The sequence below is a fragment of the Salmo salar genome, chromosome 02 (assembly GCF_965601325.2).
Source record: "Salmo salar chromosome 02, fSalSal1, whole genome shotgun sequence".
Lineage (NCBI taxonomy): Eukaryota > Metazoa > Chordata > Actinopteri > Salmoniformes > Salmonidae > Salmo > Salmo salar.
This window is the reverse complement of record NC_138292.1, coordinates 80304975-80332500: the sequence shown is the minus strand read 5'-3', so window position 1 is coordinate 80332500 and position 27526 is coordinate 80304975. Positions and strand designations below refer to the sequence as shown.

Sequence of the window (27526 nt, the reverse complement as noted above, 5' to 3'; positions counted from 1 at the left end):
TGCCCAGATGGATACCCTGGTGAATTCTATAAAACATTCAGCGACATGCTCTCTCCCTTCCTGCACAAAATGTTGGTTCAGGCCAATGAGGATGGAGCTCTCCCAGCTACTTTGGATAAGGCGTTCATTACAGTTATACATAAGAAGGGTAAAGATCCGGAAGAGGTAGGGTCATATAGACCAATATCTCTCCTTAATACAAACCAAAAGATTTTAGCAAAAACTCTGGCTAACACTTTGGTGGGCAAATTGGTCCATTCGGACCAGACCGGCTTTATCCCCAACAGAAACTCATTCTTCAATCTCAGGCACCTCTTCAACATTATGTATGCTCAGAGGTTACCCAACGTGGACCTTGCCATTATATCTCTTGACGCCGAAAAGGCCTTTGACCAAGTTGAGTGGTCCTATCTATTCAAGGTCCTACAGAAATGTAATATTGGAGATGGGTTCATAAATTGGATCCAGCTTTTATATAGGAACCCCTGTGCAAGAATACTCACTAACCAATCATTGTCGCCCCGATTTAACCTTTATAGCGGGACAAGGCAGGGTTGTGCCCTGTCGCCTTTGCTCTTCGCTCTAATTATTGAACCTCTTGCTCAGGTGATCAGATCTCATGCAGCAATACACGGCTATAATACTAAAGATAAACTCTAAATAAGATCTCTCTATACACAGATGACATTCTCCTCTATGTAACAGAACCTCAATCTAGTATTCCAGCTATTCTTGATTTGATTCATTTGTTTGGTACCTTCTCGGGATACAGAATAAATTGGAACAAGAGCGAATTAAATCCCATACGGTTGCAAAACACCTCTTGGTTAGCACATACACCATTTAAGTTATCTTCAGAAATGTTTTCCTACCTAGGAATTGTAGTTACCAAACAATACTCCTCACTATTTAAAGAGAATTTCCCCTCTCTGATGCAAAAACTCAAGGCAAACAAAACATACAATTTTGGAGAGCTCTCCCAATTTCTCTGCTCGGAAGAATTAATGCCATTAAAATGGTCTTCCTCCCACAACTTCTCTACCTATTCCAGAACATCCCAGTATTCATACCTAAGTCCTTTCATAAACAACTGGACTCAATTATCAATCCATTCATCTGGGATTATAAAACACACAGGATAGGTTAAAAAAAAAATCTCTATAAATCCAAGATGGAAGGAGGATTGTCTCTCCCAAATGTTATATTTTACTATTGGGCTGCTAACTTTCGTGCAGTTACGTTTTGGTTGGATGACGCACATATGGACCGTGAGGAGTGTCAGCCCTTCTCTATTGGTGCTGTGATTTTGTCGCCTGTCAATCTGGAGGTGTCACTTTATAGTAACAATCCTATTATACATAGCACAGTCCGTATCTGGAAGAAAATTAAAGTCTACTTTGACCTTAGACCATTATCATTCATGCTCCCTGTTGCCAGGAATTCCTCCTTTTCCCCCTCTAACCTTGATAACACTGAGCGATGGGGCGAGCTAGGGATAAATACCATAGGGGATCTATATATAGAAGGGACATTTGCCTCCTTTGAGTTGCTGAGGGAAACTTATAGTCTTCCGTCTGTCTTTCTAATTGTCCTTGTTCTGTATTTTATTTACTTTGTACCTAGAACTCTAGGTCTTATTGTTTGTCTGCTCTTTCATGTTTAGATAAGAAATGAATACTTGTCTTTTATACCTATACAGCATTATTGTGTTTGTTCAATAAAAAACTTTTCTTTTGTTTTTTTTTTATTAAAAAAAGTAACAGTCAGTATCTGGTGTGGCCACCAGCTGCATTAAAACCGCGACTCGTCAGTGAAGAGCACTTTTTGCCAGTCCTGTCTGCTCCAGCGATGGTGGGTTTGTGCCCATAGCCGACGTTGTTGCTAGTGATGTCTGGTGAGGACCTGCCTTACAACAGGGCTACAAGCCCTCAGTCCAGCCTCTCTCAGCCTATTGCGGACAGTCTGAGCACTGATGGAGGGATTGTGCGTTCCTGGTGTAACTCGGACAGTTGTTGTTGCCATCCTGTACCTGTCCTGCAGGTGTGATGTTCGGACGTACCGATCCTGTGCAGGTGTTGTTACACGTGGTCTGCCAATGCAAGGACAATCAACTGTCCATCCTGTCTCCCTGTAGCGCTGTCTTAGGCGTCTCACAGTGCGGACATTGAAATGTATTGCCCTGGCCACATCTGCAGTCCTCATGCCTCCTTGCAGCATGCCAAAGGCCCTTTCACGCAGATGAGTAGGGACCCTGGGCATCTTTCTTTTGGTGTTTTTTAGAGTCAGTAGAAAGGCCTCTTTAGTGTCCTAAGTTTTCATAACTGTAACCTTAATTGCCTACTGTCTGTAAGCTGTTAGTGTCTTAACGACCTTTCCACAGGTACATGTTCATTAATTGTTTATGAATCAGTGAACAAGCATGAAAAACAGTGGATTTTTATGAATTATCTTTGCTCCCAAGGATGAAACAGACTTGTGGTGGTATACCATTTTTTTCTGAGGTCTTGGCTGATTTATTTTGATTTTCCCATGATGTCCAGCAAAGAGGTAATGAGTTTGAAGGTAGGCCTTGAAATACATCCACAGGTACACCTCCAATTGACTCAAATTGTGTAAATTAGCTTATCAGAAGCTTCTAAAGCCATGACATCATTTTCTGTAATTTTCCAAGCTGTTTATAGGCACAGTCAACTTAGTGTATGTAAACTTCTGTCTCAGTGGAATTGTGATACAGTGAAATAATCTGTCTGTAAAAAATTGTTGGAAAAATGACTTGTGTCATGCACAAAGTAGATGTCCTAACCGACTTGCCAAAACTATAGTTTGTTAACAAGAAATTTGTGTGGTTGAAAAACGAGTTTTAAGGATTCCAACCTAAGTGAATGTAAACTTCCGACTTCAACTGTATATATACACATACTGTGCATAGATACATACATACATACATATACACAGTATATATACACATACATACATACATACATACATACATACATACATACATACATACATACATACATGCATGCATACATACATACATACATACATACATACATACATACATACATACATACATACATACATACATACATACATACATACATACATACATACATACATACATACATACATTCAGTTGAAGTCGGAAGTTTACATACACTAAGTTGGAGTCATTAAAACTGGAATAAGAGCAAGCGTATATCGTGGTAGAAAGGGCAATAGAGGACAAAATAATTTTCATTTTCTATTTCTTCGAGGTCACAATAATTACATAGTCTTTCCAATTCCATTTCATCACAATACTGACCTGTTTCAATATGCAGAGGCAATATCCCTGATCTCACCTGTGCACAAGGTGATCTCTTGTTTTTAGGTAGGTTATACATAATATCTCTCAGACACGAATTCACCCTTAATCAATCACAAGGTTCTCAATTTGGGTTTATGATTAATCTCCTTCACCTATTTTTTTCATATTGCATCAGCAGTTGTTTTTAATCATATCTATGTCTCCCTTAACTTGGTTTTCATACAGATGTTCACAGTCAGACTGTTGAAAAAGGTCAGACATTTCAGTTGCCCAGGCTCCGCCTATGGATAGATCCCATTGAAAAACGTTACTAGCTATTCTGGCAGTTGGCATATCCAACAGTCTATTCTAAAGTCTCACCATACACACCTTCCATCTCACCTCACAGGGTTCCCAGCCCATATCCAACAGTCTATTCTAAAGTCTCATCATACATGCCTTCCATCTCACCTCACAGGGTTTCCACCCCATATCCAACAGTCTATTCTAAAGTCTCATCATACACACCTTCCATCTCACCTCACAGGGTTTCCACCCCATATCCAACAGTCTATTCTAAAGTCTCACCATACACACCTTCTATCTCACCTCACAGGGTTTCCACCCCATATCCAACAGTCTATTCTAAAGTCTCATCATACACACCTTCCATCTCACCTCACAGGGTTCCCAGCCCATATCCAACAGTCTATTCTAAAGTCTCACCATACACGCCTTCCATCTCACCTCACAGGGTTCCCAGCCCATATCCAACAGTCTATTCTAAAGTCTCATCATACACGCCTTCCATCTCACCTCACAGGGTTCCCAGCCCATGTCCCCAGTTATTGCAAGTTTCAAAAGTATATCAAAATTGGATTTGTTTGCGAATTCTTTGTGGGTCTGTTAAATCTGAGGGAAATATGTGTCTATGGGCATACATTTGGCAGGAGGTTAGGAAGCGCAGCTCAGTTTCTTCTCTGTTTAGTGCCAAATAGTATTTTAGTTATTACTGTTTTTTTGTCAATTCTTTCCAATGTGTCAAGTAATTATCTTTTTGCTTTCTCCTGATTTGGTTGGGTCTAATTGTGTTGTTGTCCTGGGGCTCTGTGGGGTCTGTTTGTGTTTGTGAACAGAGCCCCAGGACCAGCTTGCTTGGGGGACTCTTCTCCAGGTTCACCTCTCTGTAGGTGATGGCTTTATTATAGAATGATTTGGGAATCGCTTCCTTTTAGGTGGTTGTAGAATTTATCGACTCGTTCCTGGATTTTGATAATTAGCAGGTATCGGCCTAATTCTGCTCTGCATGCATTATTTGGTGTTTTACGTTGTACACTGAGGATATTTTAGCAGAATTCTGCATGCAGAGTCTCAATTTGGTGTTTGTCCCATTTTGTGAATTCTTGGTTGGTGAGCGGACCCCAGACCTCACAACCATAAAGGGCAATGGGTTCTGTCACTGATTCAATTATTTTTTGCCAGATCCTAATTGGTATGTTGAATTTTATGTTCCTTTTGATGGCATAGAAGGCCCTTCTTGCCTTGTCTGTCAGATTGTTCACAGCTTTGTGGAAGTTACCTGTGGCGCTGATGTTTAGCCTGAGGTATGTATCGTTTTTTGTGTGCTCTAGGGCAACGGTGTCTAGATGGAATTTATATTTGCAATGTTTGGAACATCAGATCTACTGTCAGGGCCCAGGTCTGACAGAATCTGAGCAGAATATCTCGGTGCTGTTGTAGACCCTCCTTGGTTGGTGACAGAAGCACCAGATCATCTGTAGACATTTGACTTCAGATTCTAGTAGGGTGAGGCCGGGTGCTGCAGACTGTTCTAGTGCCCTCGCCAATTCGTTGATATATGTTGAAGAGGGTGGGGCTTAAGCTGCATCCCTGTCTCACCCCACAGCCCTGTGGAAAGAAATGTGTGTGTTTTTTGTCAATTTCAACTGCACAATTCAATTCAAGGCACTTTATTGGCATGGGAAACATATGTTAACATTGCCAAAGCAAGTGTAGATAATATACAAAAGTGAAATAAACAATAAAAATTAACAGTAACATAACACTCACAGAAGTTACAAAAGAATAAATACATTACAAATGTTATATTATGTATATATACAGTGTTGTAACGATTTGCAAATGGTTAAAGTACAAAAGGAAAAAATATAAACATAAATATGAGTAGTATTTACAATGGTGTTTGTTCTTCACTGGTTGCCCTTTTCTGGTGTGAAACATGTCACAAATCTTGCTGCTGTGATTGCACACTGTGGTATTTCACCCTCTCTCTCTATCTCTCTCCCTGTCTCTCTATACTCTCTGTCTGTCTGTCTCTCTCTGTCTGTCTCTCTCTCTCTCTCTCTCGCCCTCCCTCTCTCTATATTTTTCTCTCAGCTAAATCTTTTTTATTGTATTGCAACGGAATTAATGTTTCCTGTTGGTGTCTCTGGTAGTGTGTGTGTGTGTGTGTGTGTGTGTGTGTGTGTGTGTGTGTGTGTGTGTGTGTGTGTGTGTGTGTGTGTGTGTGTGTGTGTGTGTGTGGCTGGCTGGCAGGCTGGCAGCAGTCAGTGGCCTAACCACAGTGGGTAGTAGGTTGTCTCATGCTATGTAGGAGGAAGTCTCACCATCAATTATAGATTGTGCTGAGTGGCTGGTACCCCCCCCCCCCCCCCCCCCCCTCCCTAGTAACAGCACCAGAGATGAAGATTAGTCCCTAGTAACAGCACTAGAGATGAAGCTTAGTCCCTAGTAACAGCACTAGATATGAAGATTAGTCCCTAGTAACAGCACTAGATATGAAGATTAGTCTCTAGTAACAGCACCAGAGATGAAGATTAGTCCCTAGTAACAGCACCAGAGACGAAAATTAGTCCCTAGTAACAGCACCAGAGATGATGATTAGTCCCTAGTAACAGCACCAGAGATGAAGATTAGTCCCTAGTAACAGCACCAGAGATGAAGATTAGTCTCTAGTAACAGCACCAGAGATGAAGATGAATCCCTAGTAACAGCACCAGAGATGAAGATTAGTCCCTAGTAACAGCACCAGAGATGAAGATTAGTCCCTAGTAACAGCACCAGAGATGAAGATTAGTCCCTAGTAACAGCACTAGATATGAAGATGAGTCCCTAGTAACAGCACCAGAGACGAAGATTAGTCCCTAGTAACAGCACCAGAGATGAAGATTAGTCTCTAGTAACAGCACCAGAGATGAAGATGAATCCCTAGTAACAGCACCAGAGATGAAGATTAGTCCCTAGTAACAGCACCAGAGATGAAGATTAGTCTCTAGTAACAGCACCAGAGATGAAGATTAGTCCCTAGTAACAGCACCAGAGATGAAGATTAGTCCCTAGTAACAGCATCAGAGATGAAGATTAGTCCCTAGTAACAGCACCAGAGATGAAGATTAGTCCCTAGTAACAGCACCAGAGATGAAGATTAGTCCCTAGTAACAGCACCAGAGATGAAGATTAGTCCCTAGTAACAGCACCAGAGATGAAGATTAGTCCCTAGTAACAGCACCAGAGATGAAGATTAGTCCCTAGTAACAGCACCAGAGATGAAGATTAGTCCCTAGTAACAGCACCAGAGATTATGATTAGTCCCTAGTAACAGCACCAGAAATGATGATTAGTCCCTAGTAACAGCACCAGAGATGATGATTAGTCCCTAGTAACAGCACCAGAAATGATGATTAGTCCCTAGTAACAGCACCAGAGATGATGATTAGTCCCTAGTAACAGCACCAGAGATGAAGCTTACGATGGGTTTTGGTTGAAAACTGAAGAGTTTTCTTGTAAGGGATGTGGTTAATGCTCTGTAATGGTACAGCAATTTGTTGTTATTTGATGTTTTGTATGAAGATACAGTCGCTAGTTAAAGTCTACACACCTCCGGCACGGTCTTCACATTTAACTTCCTTTAAATTCCATCTCAAAAGGGAATTCCATTTTTTTCCCTGATCACTCAACACAACCTACTCAACATTTATCAAAAGTGAAAAGACACATTTTAGAACATTTTCCAAATCAATACAATATGAATACATGAAGAAGTCTTGATTGCGTATGTTTTCACAGCCCCAGAGTTAATACTGGGTGGAAGCACCTTTGGCAGCCATTATAGCTGGGACTCATTTAAAATAAAATTCTACCAACTTTGCACAACTCTTAGGGCAACATTTACCCATCGTTTTTGTCAACATTTCTCAAGATCACTACATTTGTTTGTGTGTCATTGATGGACAGCAATATTGAAACCTTGTTTCTGATTTTCAAGCAAATTTAAGTTAGGGGGAAACATGTATTCCCTTTTAAGATTTCATTTGTTTGTTTTTTCCCCGATTTTGAAGTTTGTCTGACCTACTCTCTCCTTTCTCTCCAGTTTCTGACCAACCTATGAACCACCAATGAGGAGGCAGGAGAGTAGACAGGGATCCAATCAGGGATGCAGAAGACCAACCATCAAATGGTGAAATAGCCAATCAGATGGGAGGAAAAGGACAGAGCCACACCCAGCCGTCTCCCTGACGACAGTCCCCAGGACCACAGACAAATGTAGTTCCAGAGGCGAGCCTTGTCATCCCTGACTCTCACACACCGTGGAAAACATGAAAAAAAATCTCAATGGAGGCTCAGATTGATATGTCATGGTGCAAAGTGCATAAATAAAAGGTGCAGAGACTCTGTCCAATGAGCTACGTCAAGGTATTTTCCTCTAACTCTTCTCCCTTCCTCCGGACCAATCAAAGGAGGACCATTCTTCCTCCGGACCAATCAAAGGAGGACCACCCTTCCTCCAGACCAATCAACGGAGGACCATCTGCCCCAAAACTTTTGATTGGTGCGAAAAAAAAACTCCAGTGAATCTGGATAAGCAAAATATGTAATGCTCTGGATAAGAGCGTCTGCTAAATGACTAAAATGTAATGGGTCCGCAAGTCAAAAAGATGTTGGGTCCTTCCTACGGACTAACCTGAGAGAAAAACGAGTGCACACTTTTCCTTTTAAAACCTTCCTTTTTTTGTGGGACTAACCTGAGACAAAGACTAGGAAGGGCCAACAATACTCTCTCCTTCCAACCTAACCCTGCCTTTTACTGCCGAGTGGACTAACAATACAGTGGAGCGCTAACATGGGTAAAGGCTGTATAGCTCTGGAGATCACAGTGCACAAGGTGCTCGTTGGATAAGTTCAACTAGAAGGAGGAGAAGAGGAATGCTTTATTAATCCATGCCAGATGGAAATCGGACTATAGTAACAATCATCATTCTCTACACTTCTCTTCCTCGCAGTGACGCTAACCTGGATAAATAAACAAATCAATAAACAATTACAACTATAATCAACAACATGGACGTCATCATCAGAACGCCAACACAACCCCGAGAGGCGGGGTTTAACAACAGAGTGGGCAGGGCTTCGGTGGCATTGTCGGCAACCAGTTGGTTTGCCTTCCTCTATGGCTTTGCCCTACTGTCAATCATCCAGTTTCCCACGGTGACGGGCGACTGTTGGCTGATTGAGGGGGAGAAGGGCTTCGTGTGGTTGGCTATCTGCAGCCAGAACCAGCCCCCTTATGAAGCTATCCCTGCCCACATCAACAGGTAAGAACCAGCCCCCGTATGAAGCTATTCCTGCCGACATCAACAGGTAAGAACCAGCCCTCGTATGAAGCTATCCCTGCCCACATTAACAGGTAAGAACCAGCCCCCGTATGAAGCTATCCCTGCCACATCAACAGGTAAGAACCAGCCCCAGTATGAAGCTATCCCTGCCCACATCAACAGGTAGGAACCAGCCCCTGTATGAAGCTATTCCTGCCCACATTAACAGGTAAGAACCAGCCCCGTATGAAGCTATCCCTGCCCACATCAACAGGTAAGAACCAGCCCCGTATGAAGCTATCCCTGCCCACATCAACAGGTAAGAACCAGCCCCCGTATGAAGCTATCCCTGCCACATCAACAGGTAAGAACCAGCCCCAGTATGAAGCTATCCCTGCCCACATCAACAGGTAAGAACCAGCCTCCGTATGAAGCTATTCCTGCCCACATTAACAGGTAAGAACCAGCCCCGTATGAAGCTATCCCTGCCCACATCAACAGGTAAGAACCAGCCCCGTATGAAGCTATCCCTGCCCACATCAACAGGTAAGAACCAGCCCCTGTATGAAGCTATTCCTGCCCACATTAACAGGTAAGAACCAGCCCTCGTATGAAGCTATCCCTGCCCACATCAACAGGTAAGAACCAGCCCCCGTATGAAGCTATTCCTGCCCACATTAACAGGTAAGAACCAGCCCCCTGTATGAAGCTATTCCTGCCCACATCAACAGGTAAGAACCAGCCCCCGTATGAAGCTATCCCTGCCCACATCAACAGGTAAGAACCAGCCCCCGTATGAAGCTATTCCTGCCCACATCAACAGGTAAGAACCAGCCCCGTATGAAGCTATCCCTGCCCACATCAACAGGTAAGAACCAGCCCCGTATGAAGCTATCCCTGCCCACATTAACAGGTAAGAACCAGCCCCCGTATGAAGCTATTCCTGCCCACATTAACAGGTAACGAACCAGCCCTCGTATGAAGCTATCCCTGCCCACATCAACAGGTAAGAACCAGCCCCCGTATGAAGCTATTCCTGCCCACATCAACAGGTAAGAACTAGCCCCCTGTATGAAGCTATTCCTGCCCACATCAACAGGTAAGAACCAGCCCCGTATGAAGCTATCCCTGCCCACATCAACAGGTAAGAACCAGCCCCCGTATGAAGCTATCCCTGCCACATCAACAGGTAAGAACTAGCCCCCTGTATGAAGCTATTCCTGCCCACATCAACAGGTAAGAACCAGCCCCGTATGAAGCGATCCCTGCCCACATCAACAGGTAAGAACCAGCCCCCGTATGAAGCTATCCCTGCCACATCAACAGGTAAGAACCAGCCCCTGTATGAAGCTATCCCTGCCCACATCAACAGGTAAGAACCAGCCCCCGTATGAAGCTATTCCTGCCCACATTAACAGGTAAGAACCAGCCCCCGTATGAAGCTATTCCTGCCCACATCAACAGGTAAGAACCAGCCCCCGTATGAAGCTATCCCTGCCCACATCAACAGGTAAGAACCAGCCCCCGTATGAAGCTATCCCTGCCCACATCAACAGGTAAGAACCAGCCCCTGTATGAAGCTATCCCTGCCCACATCAACAGGTAAGAACCAGCCCCCGTATGAAGCTATCCCTGCCACATCAACAGGTAAGAACCAGCCCCTGTATGAAGCTATCCCTGCCCACATCAACAGGTAAGAACCAGCCCCCGTATGAAGCTGTCCCTGCCCACATTAACAGGTAAGCGTGGCAGAGATAGGGTTGCAAAATTCCAGAGATTCCCAAAGTTTTTAATCAGTGATTTTATTTGGCTCATTAAACATAATTTGTGTTTTTAATATGTTCTATTATCCAATTTACTGTTCTTGAATGCATTTTCTTATTTTCGTTTGATTGAACGCATTTGATTAAATTGCACAAATTGGATTCCCAGATTTCCTGCTTATTCCCAACTGATTCCAGAAATATTCCAACTGGGATTTTTGGATAACCTGGAAAATTTGGGAAAGTTACGGGAATTTTGCAACCCCAGGCAGACGGCATTGTTTAGGATTTCTGTGTGTTTTATTTTCCTTTGTTTGTCTATGTTTACTTCTAGTTAGGTTTTCCTTGTTGTCATGTGAATGTTTTACTGTAAATTGCCTTTGAAGAAAAGAAAGACCTGTATCAACCTGTTGACCTTCGTCAGTTTTTGTTGTAAAGTGTGTTATTGCAAGTTTAAATGCACTTTAAATAAAGTCTGCTTTGAACAGCACTATCGTGGACCTGAGGCTCAACGAGAATAAGATCAAGAGTATCCATTTCTCATCGCTCAGCCGCTTTGGGAACCTGACATACCTAAACCTCACCAAGAATGAGATCTCGTACGTGGAGGATGGAGCTTTCTCGGCCCAGTTCAACCTACAGGTTGGTCCTGAACATCGCAGTGATTCCTGGGGCTCTGGTGAACTATGTAGGGAGAAGTGTGCCATTTGGTACCTTACCTTCAATCACATTCCCTTACCTCACGTTACCTTACCTCACGTTACCTTACCTCACATTACCTTACCTCATGTTACCTTACCTCACGTTACCTTACCTCACGTTACTTTACCTCACGTTACCTTACCTCACGTTACCTTACGTTACCTTACCTCATGTTACCTTACCTCACGTTACCTTACGTTACCTTACCTCATGTTACCTTACCTCACGTTACCTTACCTCACATTACCTTACCTCATGTTACCTCACGTTACCACCTTACATCACCTTACCTCACATTACCTTATGTTACCTCACGGTACCTTACCTCACATTACCTTACCTCACCTCACCTCACGGTACCTTACCTCACGTCACCTTACCTTATGTTACCTTACGTTACCTCACGTTACCTTACCTTACCTCACGTTACCGCACGTTACCTCACGTTACCGCACGTTACCGCATGTTACCTTACCTCACGTTACCTTACCGCATGTTACCATACCTTACGTTACCTTACCTTACGTTACCTTACCTCACGTTACTTGACCTCACCTTACCTTACCGTACTTCACGTTACCTCATGTTACCGTACGTTACCTCACGTTAACTTACCTCACGTTACCTCACGTTACCTCACCTCACGTTACCTTACCTCATGTTACCTTACCTCACGTTACCTTACCTCACGTTACCTTACCGTACCTCACGTTACCTCACATTACCGTATGTTACTTCACGTTAACTTACCTCACGTTACCTCATGTTACCTTACCTCACGTTACCTTACCTCACATTACCTTACCTCACGTTACCTCACATTACCTTACATCACCTTATGTTACCTCACGTTGCCTTACCTCACGTTACCTCATGTTAACTTAACTCACGTTACCTCACGTTACCTTACCTTACATCACCTTACCTCACATTACCTCACGTTACCTTACATCACCTTACCTCACACTACCTTACGTCACGTTTCCTCACGTTACCTTACCTTACGTCACCTTACCTCACGTTACCTTAACTCACGTTACCTTACGTTACCTTACCTCATGTTACCTTACCTCACGTTACCTTACCTTACGTTACCTTACCTCACGTTACCTTACCTTACATCACCTTACCTCATGTTACCTTACCGCACGCTACCTTACATCACCTTACCTCACGTTACCTGACGTTACCTTACTTTACATCACCTTACCTCACGTTACCTCACGTTACCTTACATCACCTTACCTCACGCTACTTTACCTCACATTACCTCACGTTACCTTACCTCACGTTACCTCACGTTACCTTACCTTACATCACCTTACCTCACGTTACCTTACGTTACCTTACCTCACGTTACCTTACCTTACGTTACCTCACCGTACCTCACGTTACCTCACGTTACCTTACCTTACCTCACGTTACCTTACCTCACATTACCTTACCTCATGTTACCTTACCTCACGTTACCTCACGTTACCTTAGCTCACGTTACCTTACCTTACGTTACCTTACGTTACCTCACGTTACCTTACCTTACTTTACCTTACGTTACCGTACGTAACCTTACCGTAAGTTACCTCAAATTACCTTACGTTACCTTACCTTACGTAACCTTAAGTTACCTTACATTACCGTACGTTACCTTACCTCACGTTACCTTCTCACTTTACCTTATCTTACCGTGCGTTATGTTACCTTACCTCACGTTACCTTACCTTACCTTACGTTACCTTATCTTACCATTTCTTACCTTACCCTTTCTTACCTTACCCTACCTTACCCTTTCTTACCTTAGCCTTTCTTTCCTTATCTTACACTTTCTTACTTTACCTTACCTTTTACACCTTACCTTACCCTTTATTACCTTACCTTACCAACCCTTACCCTTTCTTACCTGACCTTACCCTTTCCTACCTTACCTTACCCTTTCTTACCTTTCCTTTCCTTACCATTTCTTACCTTACCAAACCTTACCCTTTCTTACCTTACCCTTTCCTACCTTACATTACCCTTTCTTACCTTACCTTTCCATGTCTTACCTCACCTTACTCTTTCTTGTTCCCCCTTACCTTTCCTACCTTACCTTACCCTTTCTTACCTTACCCTTTCTTATCTTACCCCACTTATCTTACCTTACCCTTTCTTACCCACCTTACCTTACCCTTTCTTGCATTACCTTACCCTTTACATACTTTACCTTACCCTTTCTTACCTACTTTACCTTACCCCTTTACCTTACCCTTTTTACCCTACCTTACCCTTTCTTACCTTACCATACCCTTTCTTACCTTACTGGTTCTTACCTTACCCTTTCTTACCTTACCATAGCCTTTCTTACCTTACCTGTTCTTACCTTACCCTACATTTTCTTACCTTACCCGTTCTTACTATACCATACCCTTTCTTACCTGACTCATTCTTACCTTACCCTTTCGGACCTTACCTTACCCTTTCCTACCCTACCTTACCCTTTTCTACCTTACCCTTACTTACCTTTCATACCCTACCTTGACATACCCTTTCTTACCTTACCCTTTCTTACCTTACTCATTCTTACCTTACTCATTCTTACCTTATGCTTTCCTAATCCTGTCTTACCTTACCCTTTCTTAGCTTACCCTTTCCTACTTTACCTTAATATTTCCTACCTTCCCCTTTCTTACCTTCCCCATTCTTACCTTACCCTTTCTTAGCTTACCCTTTCCTACCTTACCTTAATATTTCCTACCTTCCCCTTTCTTACCTTACCTTACCCTTTCTTAGCTTACCTCACATTACCTTACCTCATGTTACCTTACCTCACCTTACCTCACGCTACCTTACCTCACGTTACCCTACATTACGTTACCTTACATTACCTCATGTTACCTTACCTTCCCTCATGTTACCTCATGATACCTCACGTTACCTCCTACCTTACCTTAATAATACCTACCTTCCCCTTTTTTACCTTACCTCACCCTTTCTTAGCTTACCCTTTCCTTCCTTACCTTAATCTTTTCTACCTTCTCCTTTCCTACCTTCCCCTTTCTTACCTACCTTACCTTACCTTTCTTACCTTACCTTACCTTACCCTTTCTTACTTTACCTTACCTTCCTACCTTACCTTACCCTTTCTTAGCTTACCCTTTCCTACCTTACCTTAATCTTTCCTACGTTCCGCTTTCTTCCCTACCTTACCTTACCCTTTCTTACTTAAACTTACCTTCCTACCTTACCATGTCTCACCCCACCTTACCCTTTCTTACCTTACCCTTTCTTACTTTACCTTACTTTCCTACCTTACATTACCCTTTCTTACCTTACCCTTTCTTACCTTACCCTTTCTTACCTTTCCCTTTCGTACCTTACCTCACCCATCTTACCCTTTCTAACCTTATCCTTTCTTACTTTACCTTACTTTCCTACCTTACATGACCATTTCTTACCTTACCCTTTCTTACCTTACCCTGTCTTACCTCAACTTACCCTTTCATACCATACTCTACCTAACCTTTTCTTACCTTACCCGTTCTTATTTATCGTACCATTTTTTAACTTACTCATTCTTAACATAACCTTTCTTACCTTACCTTACTTTACCCTTTCTTACTTTACCCTTTCTTACCCTACTTCACCTTACCTTTTCTTACCTTACCCTTTCTTATCTTACCTTTTCCTACCTTACCCTCTCTTACCTTACCTTATCTTTCTTACCAGGTGCTGCAGTTGGGGTTTAACCGTCTGAGGAACCTAACAGAGGGAATCCTCAGAGGGCTGGGGAAGCTGCAGTACCTCTACCTACAGGCCAACCTGATCGAGGCAGTCACCCCCAACACCTTTGAGGAGTGTCCTAACATAGAGAACATTGACCTCTCCATGAACAGGATTCAGGTGCTGGACGGAGGCTTGTTTACTGGGCTCAGTAGATTAACCACGTGTGAACTCTACACCAACCCATTCAACTGCTCCTGTGAGCTGTTGGGGTTTTTACGCTGGTTGGCAGTCTTCCCCAACAGGTAAAAAACACAAGTTGAAGCAAAATTGGATATTCAATCTATTTTCAATGACTTGTCAATACACTGAAAAGTACAAGCTATTTATTTCAAAAGTGTTTCCCATTGTTTTAAAATGTAAATTAAAATGACTTCCTACATTGACTGCCTTGAACTGGATTTGACCCAAACACTGGTAACCGCCGTGTGTTCCCGACCAGGACCAACGAGAGGATGGTGTGTGATACTCCGGCCGGGTTTTCAGGCTACAGCCTCCTCAGTCAGAACCCCAGGATGCCTGCGAACCGCAACGCTCTGCACATGCTCAATATGGTGTGTAGACTAATACATATCATTATTATTATCACTTAAAAAAATCCACCCTAAAATAAACTATCTTTTGGTATTTGTTTCATTAGACCATTGTTGACATAGTCCCAAAATGATTTGCTTGTCACTAATCAGGTTTTCAAGATATGTACATTTTCAAAATACAGAAATACATCTGGTATGATGCATGAGAGAGTGTTGAGACAGTGTAGGCCATCATAGTAGGTTGTCATAGTAACAGTATATCGTTCATAGCAGTTAGAATACATTACATCATGTTATATTTTATGTTAATTGAGCGTGGGAAATGAGCTATACAAATGAATTATTGTTATTGTTCTGATTTTATGATTACTTTTATAAAATATTTGTATGATTATTGTTATGGTTATATTTAGGATGATGATGATGATGATGATTGTTATTGTTCTTATAGGTGTGTACCGACGACGGTAGCAACTCTTTGCCGAGCATCATTGTTCAGTCTGATTTTACGACCCTCCCACCGTACTCTCCCTGCGGATTGGACGACTGCCCTTCTGGAATGTCCCCGGAGGACCCAATCAGCATCAGCCCCACCTACCTTGATGTGAACAACAAGCCTAGTATGAAGGTGAAACAGGTGAGCCCCAGGTGGAGCTGTCCCGACAGGCTCTAAGGGTTGTGTTTGTGTGCGTGTTACAGAGTTTAGAATGTGTCTTAAGCCAATCCACAGCTACTTTGAAATGTTCCGGATGGAGCCATTCAATCGGTACCTTTTGGGTCTCGACCCGTTGGAACGTTGTCCAAGAGATGGATCACGTGTGTTGGTTAGAGTCCAGTCTGGGCCAGTCAGACAGTAGAGGATACTAGGCTGTAAGTTGATGTGGATGTCACGTGAAGCTGTTCCTACGGGCTCTTAGGGTTGTGTGTGTGTGTGTGTGTGTGTGTGTGTGTGTGTGTGTGTGTGTGTGTGTGTGTGTGTGTGTGTGTGTGTGTGTGTGTGTGTGTGGTGAGTGCGCGTGTGTGTGTGTGTGCATGCCTGTGTGCCTGCGCACGTGCATGATGTCACGTGAAGCTGTTTCTATGGGTTTAAAGGGTTGTCGTATGTATTTCTGTTGATGTTTGTCTCTGATGGACAGACGTACATAATGCTATGGGACGATATGACTAACGAGGAACTTTGATCATTTGGACAGATCACGATTTGCAGGTGTTCACATCTTTCTAATTTCAGATGAGGAGGAGACATTTGGGGTTGAGCTACTGCCCTGCTTTCACTCCTTCTAACAGGTCTACCCCCAGAAGTACGCAACATTTTAGTTCTCTTTCTCTCGCTCTCTCTCTCTCTCTCTCTCTCTCAGTAATCATATCTCTCTCTCTCTACTCTCCCTCAACCAACTCTCTCCCTACTATCTCTCATCTCTCCCTACTCTCTCTCTCTCTTCTCTCTCTCCCTACTCTCTCTCTCTCTCTCTCATCTCTCCCTACTCTCTCTCTCCCTACTCACTCTCTCATCTCTCCCTACTATCTCTCATCTCTCTCTCATCTCTCCCTACTATCTCTCATCTCTCTCTCATCTCTCCCTACTCTCTCATCTCTCCCTACTCTCTCTCTCTCTCTCTCTCTCTCTCTTTTGTTCTCTCTCTCCCTACTCCCTCTCTCTCCTCTCTCTCTCTCCCTACTCTCTCTCATCTCTCCCTACTCTCTCTCTCTCCCTACTCTCTCTCTCTCATCTCTCTCTACTCCCTCTCTCTCTCTCCCTACTCTCTCTCCCTACTCTCTCTCTCTCTAGATCTCCCACACCTCAGCAGTGATCATGGTCCAGATCCCTCACCCTACTCTCTCTCTCTAGATCTCCCACACCTCAGCAGTGATCATGGTCCAGATCCCTCACCCTACTCTCTCTCTCTAGATCTCCCACACCTCAGCAGTGATCATGGTCCAGATCCCTCACCCTACTCTCTCTCTCTAGATCTCCCACACCTCAGCAGTGATCATGGTCCAGATCCCTCACCCTACTCTCTCTCTCTAGATCTCCCACACCTCAGCAGTGATCATGGTCCAGATCCCTCACCCTACTCTCTCTCTCTAGATCTCCCACACCTCAGCAGTGATCATGGTCCAGATCCCTCACCCTACTCTCTCTCTCTAGATCTCCCACACCTCAGCAGTGATCATGGTCCAGATCCCTCACCCCTTCAGTAAGATGTACATCCTGGTCCTCTACAACAACAGCTTCTTCACTGACATACAGAACCTGAAGAACCACAAGGAAGAGATTGAACTGAACAACCTGAAAGCCCACACCGGTAGGACATAGGTTCAGTCATCCCTACCAAACATGCGTGTGTGTGTGTGTGTGTGTGTGTGTGTGTGTGTGTGTGTGTGTGTGTGTGTGTGTGTGTGTGTGTGCATGCGTGCGTGCGTGCGTGCGTGCGTGAGAGCAAAGAGACAATTTTAGAAATTGATTTGCATTTTAATGAGGGAAATAAGTATTTGACCCCCTCTCAATCAGAAAGATTTCTGGCTCCCAGGTGTCTTTTATACAGGTAACGAGCTGAGATTAGGAGCACACTCTTAAAGGGAGTGCTCCTAATCTCAGTTTGTTACCTGTATACAAGACACCTGTCCACAGAAGCAATCAATCAATCAGATTCCAAACTCTCCACCATGGCCAAGACCAAAGAGCTCTCCAAGGATGTCAGGGACAAGATTGTAGACCTACACAAGGCTGCAATGGGCTACAAGACCATCGCCAAGCAGCTTGGTGAGAAGGTGACAACAGTTGGTGCGATTATTCGCAAATGGAAGAAACACAAAAGAACTGTCAATCTCCTTCGGCCTGGGGCTCCATGCAAGATCTCACCTCGTGGAGTTGCAATGATCATGAGAACGGTGAGGAATCAGCCCAGAACAACACGAGAGGAGCTTGTCAATGATCTCAAGGCAGCTGGGACCATAGTCACCAGGAAAACAATTGGTAACACACTCCGCCGTGAAGGACTGAAATCCTGCAGCGCCCGCAAGGTCCCCCTGCTCAAGAAAGCACATATACATGCCTGTCTGAAGTTTGCCAATGAACATCTGAATGATTCAGAGGACAACTGGGTGAAAGTGTTGTGGTCAGATGAGACCAAAATGGAGCTCTTTGGCATCAACTCAACTCGCCGTGTTTGGAGGAGGAGGAATGCTGCCTATGACCCCAAGAACACCATCCCCACCGTCAAACATGGAGGTGGAAACATTATGCTTTGGGGGTGTTTTTCTGCTAAGGAGACAGGACAACTACACCGCATCAAAGGGACGATGGACGAGGCCATGTACCATCAAATCTTGGGTGAGAACCTCCTTCCCTCAGCCAGGGCATTGAAAATGGGTCATGGATGGGTATTCCAGCATGACAATGACCCAAAACACACAGCCAAGGCAACAAAGGAGTGGCTCAAGAAGAAGCACATTAAGGTCCTGGAGTGGCCTAGCCAGTCTCCAGACCTTAATCCCATAGAAAATCTGTGGAGGGAGCTGAAGGTTCAAGTTGCCAAACGTCAGCCTCGAAACCTTAATGACTTGGAGAAGATCTGCAAAGAGGAGTGGGACAAAATCCCTCCTGAGATGTGTGCAAACCTGGTGGCCAAGTACAAAAAACGTCTGACCTCTGTGATTGCCAACAAGGGTTTTGCCACCAAGTACTAAGTCATGTTTTGCAGAGGGGTCAAATACTTATTTCCCTCATTAAAATGCTAATCAATTTCTAACATTTTTGACGTGCGTTTTTCTGAATTTTTTGTTGTTATTCCGTCTCTCACTGTTCAAATGAACCTACTATTAAAATTATAGACTGATCATTTCTTTGTCAGTGGGCAAACGTACAAAATCAGCAGGGGATCAAATACTTTTTTCCCTCACTGTATATATCAATATAATGTCATGTAAGTTACTCACTCTCTTTCTCTCCCCCTATCCCCTCTCGCTCACTTCTCCCTCCTTCCCTACTTTCTCCGTCCCTCCCTCTCTTTCTCCCTTCCCCCCCTCTCTCTCTCTCTCTCTCTCACTTCTCCCTCCTTCCCTACTTTCTCCGTCTCTCTCTCTCTCTCTCTCTCTCTCTCTCTCTCAGACTACACCTACTGCGTTGTGTCCATAAGACACCAGCTTCGTTATAACCACACCTGTCTGTCCATCTCCACCGGGAGGAAGGCAGGTCTGGAGAGGACCTCCAACGACTCCTCTGCTACCCACTACATCATGACTATACTGGGCAGTCTCTTCAGCATGGTCCTCATACTAGGGTTAGTCTTCCACAGACAATGAAAAAATAATCAGCACTTACTTCATTAGAATTCCAATGCAGTCTGTTGTTTAGTCACGGTATTATGGAGAGTTCAGAGGCAAACATAATGATTTAAATGCGAAAAAAATTGGAATGAGAAAATGATTAATGATAAAAAATTTCCCATCTCGAAAATGGTTTCATAAAATATTCTTCTTCTAGTTTTGTGTTCCACTGCCTGAGGAAGAAGAGGCAGCGAGACGAGAAGAACAAGAAGATTGGAAAGATACAGAAGAGCCTGATGGAGCTGAAATACGGAGCTGACCTGGAGGGTGGTGGAGGAACAGGAGGAGGGGGGTCCATCTCTCAGCTATCCCAGAAACAGATGCTCTCGGCTGGGGAGAGTCTCACGCGGATGCCCTACCTTCCCCAGGGTGGAACCTGTGAGATGGACCAGTACAATCTACAGGAGATCATTGATACTCCAAAGGCAGTGAAAGGGAACTATATCGAAATGCGAGGAACTGTGGGCGACCTGCCGGACCGGAGGGAGAGAGAGCGGGAACGAGAGCGGGAGAGGGAAAGAGAGAGGGAATGTAGTCTCTCTCCACAAGACAACCCTCAGGTAACCTGTTCATTTGACGCTGTACTGTGGCTGCACTGTGGCTACACTGTGGCTGTACTGTGGCTGCACTGTGGCTACACTGTGGCTGTACTGTGGCTGCACTGTGACTACACTGTGGCTGTACTGTGGCTGTACTGTGGCTACATTGTGGCTGCACTGTGGCTGCACTGTGGCTGCACTGTGGCTGCGCTGTGGCTGCGCTGTGGCTGCGCTGTGGCTGAACTGTGGCTGAACTCCAACCTAGTGTGTGTATTGGAGGAGGATACAGCAGAATCCCATCTCCTGAGGATTAATAAAGTATTCTTCTTCTTCATCTTTGTCCTCCTCCTCCTCCTCAGGGTTCAGTAGCAGAGATCTCCACCATCGCCTCAGAGGTGGACAAGGTGAACCAGATCATCAACAACTGTATTGATGTCCTCAAGTCTGAGTCTACGTCGTTCCAGGGCGTCAAGTCAGGCTCTGTGTCGACCGCCGAACCCCAACTAGAGCTGATCTCAGACCAGCCACAGAGACAGTCAGGGTTCCTGTCACCGCAGTATAAAGGTACTCACTGTCATTACAGTGTATACACACACCTGTCTGTCCCTCACTGTCATTACAGTGTATACACACACCTGTCTGTCCCTCACTGTCATTACAGTGTATACACACACCTGTCTGTCCATCCGTCTGTATCTTTTTATTTTTTATTGAACCTTTATTTAACTAGGCAAGTCAGTTAAGAACAAATTCTTACTAACAATGACGGCCTACACCGGCCAAACCTGGACAGCGCTGAGCCAATTGTGCGCCGCCCTATCTGTCTATCCGTCTGTTGATTGATCAGTCGGTCGGTCTCTTCACTCTATCTAGAAACAAATTGAAAAATCCCCGATAAACTTTGATTTGAAGGAGGCAGTGATCTACCACCAGCCTCAATGTCAAAAGCACCTGTTATATCTGAATTATTATTAAATGTTATAACTTATTATTATTACTTTTTACTATGCTCTTTGAGATTATTATAATGAAAAGCGCTTTACAAATGTACCAAATGACTAATATGATTATTATTATTATTGAAGGAGGTTACCACCACCCTCTCCAGAGACACCACAGTATGGAAGCTCCATCCAAACGACCTTCGACCTCCTCCAGTGGTTCCGTCCGCTCCCCGCGCACCTTCCGCTCCGACGGGCCGTACCGGGGAACCTCTGAGACCGAGTACATCGAGAAGACCTCACCGACCGGAACCACCAAAGACACCGTCCTCACCGTGACGCCCGCCGCTGCCATATTACGAGCAGAGGCCCAGAAGGTATTGTACACTGTGTGTGTGTGTGTGTGTGTGTGTGTGTGTGTGTGTGTGTGTGTGTGTGTGTGTGTGTGTGTGTGTGTGTGTGTGTGTGTGTGTGTGTGTGTGTGTGTGCGTGTGTGCGCGTGTGCGTGTGTACTAGGCTTCTATATATATGTTTTTTCATTTTTGTCTAAAAACGTTTATAAAGCATTTTTATTTCAAAGAAATGAAGTTGCTGCTCATGTCGCTACAAAGCTTTGTGATTTATAACTGTAACTGAAAACAAATAGAAGTGCTCGACAAAACAAAATGTATTAAATGTGTTATATCATAATAATAATAATAATATATTTATTTTATATAGCTCTTTTTATTATACAGATCATCTTAAAGATGCTGAAAACCCAAAACCAAAAGTACACGTAGTTATTGGGCTCGATAGTTATAATAGTAGTATTAATATAGTATAGTGATAGGATAACTACATAGTAGTATTACAGTAGTATTAATATAGTATAGTGATATGATATGCTAACTACATAGTAGTATTACAGTAGTATTAATATAGTATAGTGATAGGATAACTACATAGTAGCATTACAGTAGTATTAATATAGTATAGTGATAGGATAACTACATAATAGTATTACAGTACTATTAATATAATATAGTGATAGGATAACTACATAGTAGTATTATGATATGAATTATTATTATTTTTATATTTATTATAAGGTCCGACAGTACAAGGAGCAGCGCCACTCGTACCCGGGCCCCCAGCACCACCTCCCTGACTCTGAGGAGCTAGAGGAGCTCAGTAGCAGGAAACCCTCTTCCATCCTGGAACCCCTCACCCTGGGGCGGCACCCCAGAGAGCTAGGTAACACTGATTGATTGATTGGTTGGTTGGTTGGTTGGTTGGTTGGTTGGTTGGTTGGTTGGTAGGTTGATTGGTTGGTTGGATGATCGGTCAATTGGTTGGTTGGTTGATTGGATGATCGGTCAATTGGTTGGTTGGTTGATTGGTTGGTTGGTTGATTGGTCGGTCGGTTGATTGGTCGGTCGGTTGATTGGTCGGTTGATTGGTCGGTTGGTTGGTTGGTCGATTGGTTGGTTGGTTGGTTGGTTGGTTGGTTGGTTGATTGGTTGGTTGGTTGGTTGGCTGATTGGTTGATTGGTCGGTTGGTGATTGGTTGGTTGGTTGGTTGATTGGTCAGTTGGTTGGTTGATTGGTTGGTTGATTGGTCAGTTGGTTGGTTGATTGGTCAGTTGGTTGGTTGATTGGTTGGTTGGTTGGTCGGTCGGTCGGTTGGTTGATTGGTCGGTTGGTTGATTGGTCGGTTGGTTGATTGGTTGATTGGTCGGTTGGTTGATTGGTCAGTTGACTGGTTGGTCAGTTGACTGGTTGGTTGGTTGATTGGTTGGTTGGTTGGTTGGTTGGTTGGTTGGTTGGTTGGTTGGTTGGTTGGTTGATTGGTCGGTTGGTTGGTTGGTTGGTTAATTGACTGTGTGTATATACTGAGTTTGACAAACCAATTTCCCCTCAGGGATGAATAAAGTGTTCTTCTAATATCTGATCTTATCTAGCCTACGCCCAGCTGTCCCCGCAGTACCACAACCTGAGCTACGAGTCCAGTCCTGAGTACTCCTGCACCCCGTCGCTAGGGATCTGGGAGAGGTTTAAACTCCATCGGAAGAGACACAGAGATGAGGATTACGAGGAGGAATACATGGCGGCGGGACACGCATTGAGGAGGAGTTTGCAGGTCGCCAAGGACGAGGATCTGCACGACATACTAGACTATTGGAAAGGTGTCTCGGCACAGCAGAAGTCGTGAATGGGCTGGTGTCGTGATGTGATGAGGCTCTGTCACTACTTAGTTGGGCATAAAGGAGGACGGAGGTCGTATGGAGACTAAGGGCTCTATTCCACCTGGAAAGATGAAGCGTTACAGATTCTGCGATTCATTTCTGATTGACGTCTGCAGCGTTTCACCGTCTCCGCTAAAGCAGGAACATCTACGTTTCAATCAATCTGTACAGCTGAACTTCCACGCTGTGAATTAGAGCCTTACTGTACACACACACACACACACACACACACACACACACACACACACACACACACACACACACACACACACACACACACACACACACACACACACACACACACACACACACACACACACACGCCTCTCTGCTTTTAAAAACATGGACCAAAATGAAATTAATACGATTTAAAAACAACGAATGAAGATCTTGATTAAAAATACATTATTTTTTAACAGAAGATTAAGAGATATTATTATTATTATAATTATTATTATTATTATAACTATTTCTCCCAGACTTCTATGTAGCTGTTTCTACTAAAACTAGGTTTTGGATGAACACAAAAAACCACAACACAAGATATTATATGGACTAGTAGTCTCACGAGTGTGAGTACGCTAGTGTGTGTGCCAAATCAACAAGGGTCTCAAATAGCACCTTCTTCCCTAGAAAGTGGTGCACTGCATAGGGAATAGAGTGTGATTTGGGACGCAGCACCGAAGAGAACCGTAGAACACTGTATAAACCTCTCTCCGGCCTCATCACTCTTTTATATATATTAAACAAGTTAGAATAAGATGTGATTCTTACTATTATTATTGTTATTAATATTATCAGTACTATTATTTGAATATCGCATGGCTACGTCCTGTGACAGTGACTATTGTTGTGACTTTCGAGAAAGAAGGAACTCAAAATGGCCGTCGCACAACCTTATTATAAAATGTCCGCCTCTGAACAACCTCGACGAAGACAGACATTTTTGATCTCTTCTTTTTACCAGAGGACTCTTTCTCTCTTCCTTAAGGAACACTATTTTCCTCCACTAACAGACTCTTATTCTGAAACCTTCCTTGACATATTACAGAGGGGACTTTTATTGTGAAACTACAAGAAGGGGGGATGATCTTGTTCAGAAGAAAGAGAAAAAGCTCTATATTTGCATAAAAATATGTCTTGTTAGTTAGTTAGCTAGTTAGTTTGTTTCTACTGAGGGGATTTGAAAACCTTCTTTGAGACTTTGAGAGACCAGCTCCAAACTGACCTAACCTGCAGTACGTTTTTGATTTTGAAATCCTACCAATCTCTAATGAATGTCTTCAAGTCCCTAACGTGGATGATTACTGCACTGTTCAAAATCAGAAAACGTCTCTTAACTCTAAAAACACCCTCCCTGAAAACACTGTAGCCTACAACTCACAGATTCTTTTTTTTTACCCACAATTCCTCTCTCTGTCCCTTCCTTGTCCCTCCCCCAATCCCTGTAGTTCCTCCCTCCCAGTCCCCTTCCTCAGTTGAGTTCTAGTTTGCCAAATCACAACTCAAACGGCACAATACGGACCGACCGGCCGACTGTCATCGAATCTCCCCATACCTCAACCCAAATCATTCTATGACCAAAGTGCTGTGGTAGCAAAAGTTCCCAGACGTCCTTCTAGCCCAGTCTGTCCCCATGTACCCTGTCTGGGTCTCAGATGACAGCCTGTTTCCTATATAGTCACAACAACCTTTTCATTTGTTGGTTTGGTTGCTGCTTTTTTTTTTTTATTTTACCATTTTTGTAGCAGCCCTCGGTTTCCACGGATACAGCTCCTGGTTTCCATGGATACTGGGACACAGGAAGTGAAATCATGTGCACTATATAGGGAACGGGGTGCCATATGGGGCATATCCATATCTACAGATCTACTACAGGAGATGAATGTACTTCTTTACATAATGAAAAGTAAACGGCAGCTGATACTGATCCTGCTGACCGCTAAGGTTTTGTAATTCTCTCTCTTTCACTCTCTCTCTCTTCCTCTCTGTCTGTTTCTCTCTCTCTTCCTCTCTGTCTGTCTCTCTCTTCCTCTCTGTCTGTTTCTCTCTCTCTTCCTCTCTGTCTGTTTCTCTCTCTCTTCCTCTCTGTCTGTCTCTCTCTCTCTCTTCCTCTCTATCTGTCTCTCTCTCTCTCTTCCTCTCTGTCTGTTTCTCTCTCTCTTCCTCTCTGTCTGTTTCTCTCTCTCTTCCTCTCTGTCTGTTTCTCTCTCTCTTCCTCTCTGTCTGTTTCTCTCTCTCTTCCTCTCTGTCTGTTTCTCTCTCTCTTCCTCTCTGTCTGTCTCTCTCTTCCTCTCTGTCTGTCTCTCTCTCTCTCTTCCTCTCTGTCTGTCTCTCTCTCTTCCTCTGTCTGTCTGTCTGTCTGTCTGTCTGTCTGTCTGTCTGTCTGTCTGTCTGTCTGTCTGTCTGTCTGTCTCTCTCTCTCTCTCTTCCTCTCTGTCTGTCTCTCTCTCTCTCTCTTCCTCTGTCTGTCTCTCTGTCTCTCTCCCTCTCTGTTTGTCTCTCTCTCTCTTCCTCTCTGTCTGTCTCTCTCTCTTCCTCTCTATCTGTCTCTCTCTCTCTCTTCCTCTCTGTCTGTCTCTCTCTCTTCCTCTGTCTGTCTGTCTGTCTGTCTGTCTGTCTGTCTGTCTGTCTGTCTGTCTGTCTGTCTGTCTGTCTGTCTGTCTGTCTGTCTGTCTGTCTGTCTGTCTGTCTGTCTGTCTGTCTGTCTGTCTGTCTCTCTCTCTCTCTATCTCTCTCTCTCTCTTCCTCTGTCTGTCTCTCTGTCTCTCTCCCTCTCTGTTTGTCTCTCTCTCTCTTCCTATCTGTCTGTCTCTCTCTCTCTCTTCCTATCTGTCTGTTTCTCTCTCTTCCTCTCTGTCTGTCTGTCTCTCTCTCTCTCTCTTCCTCTCTGTCTGTCTCTCTCTTCCTCTGTCTGTCTGTCTGTCTGTCTGTCCGTCTGTCTGTCTGTCTGTCTGTCTGTCTGTCTGTCTGTCTGTCTGTCTGTCTGTCTGTCTGTCTGTCTGTCTGTCTGTCTGTCTGTCTGTCTCTCTCTCTCTCTCTCTCTCTTCCTCTGTCTGTCTCTCTGTCTCTCTCCCTCTCTGTTTGTCTCTCTCTCTCTCTTCCTATCTGTCTGTCTCTCTCTCTCTCTTCCTATCTGTCTGTTTCTCTCTCTTCCTCTCTGTCTGTCTGTCTCTCTCTCTCTTCCTCTCTGTCTGTCTCTCTCTTCCTCTCTGTATGTCTCTCTCTCTCTTCCTTTCTGTCTGTCTCTCTCTCTCTTCCTTTCTGTCTGTCTCTCTCTCTCCTCCGCTCTGTCTGTTTCTCTCTCTCTTCCTCTCTGTCTGTTTCTCTCTCTCTTCCTCTCTGTCTGTTTCTCTCTCTCTTCCTCTCTGTCTGTTTCTCTCTCTCTTCCTCTCTGTCTGTTTCTCTCTCTCTTCCTCTCTGTCTGTTTCTCTCTCTCTTCCTCTCTGTCTGTTTCTGTCTCTCTCTTCCTCTCTGTCTGTTTCTCTCTCTCTTCCTCTCTATCTGTTTCTGTCTCTCTCTTCCTTTATCTGTTTCTCTCTCTCTTCCTCTCTCTCTGTTTCTCTCTCTCTTCCTCTCTGTCTGTTTCTCTCTCTCTTCCTCTCTGTCTGTTTCTCTCTCTCTTCCTCTCTGTCTGTTTCTCTCTCTCTTCCTCTCTGTCTGTTTCTCTCTCTCTTCCTCTCTGTCTGTTTCTCTCTCTTCCTCTGTCTGTTTCTCTCTCTCTTCCTCTCTGTCTGTTTCTCTCTCTCTTCCTCTCTGTCTGTTTCTCTCTCTCTTCCACTATCTGTTTCTCTCTCTCTTCCTCTCTGTCTTTTTCTTTCTCTCTTCTTC

General features: G+C 44.0%; 1 protein-coding gene across 1 annotated transcript in view; it reads left to right on the top strand.

Moving 5' to 3' along the window:
* The window catches only part of LOC106564138 (protein ELFN1), a 209541-nt gene extending 183886 nt beyond the window's left edge, over positions 1–25655 (top strand). Inside the window, exons 3-14 of the mRNA XM_082967451.1 lie at positions 7680–8901; positions 11153–11306; positions 15069–15367; positions 15565–15676; positions 16110–16295; positions 17808–17964; positions 19770–19941; positions 20145–20547; positions 20886–21090; positions 21612–21844; positions 22559–22703; positions 23411–25655. Coding sequence (XP_082823577.1) covers positions 8648–8901; positions 11153–11306; positions 15069–15367; positions 15565–15676; positions 16110–16295; positions 17808–17964; positions 19770–19941; positions 20145–20547; positions 20886–21090; positions 21612–21844; positions 22559–22703; positions 23411–23661 — 2571 coding nt within the window. The 5' untranslated portion in view covers positions 7680–8647 and the 3' untranslated portion in view covers positions 23662–25655. The remainder of the gene's footprint in view (positions 1–7679; positions 8902–11152; positions 11307–15068; positions 15368–15564; positions 15677–16109; positions 16296–17807; positions 17965–19769; positions 19942–20144; positions 20548–20885; positions 21091–21611; positions 21845–22558; positions 22704–23410) is intronic.
* Positions 25656–27526: the final 1871 nt, after the last annotated feature.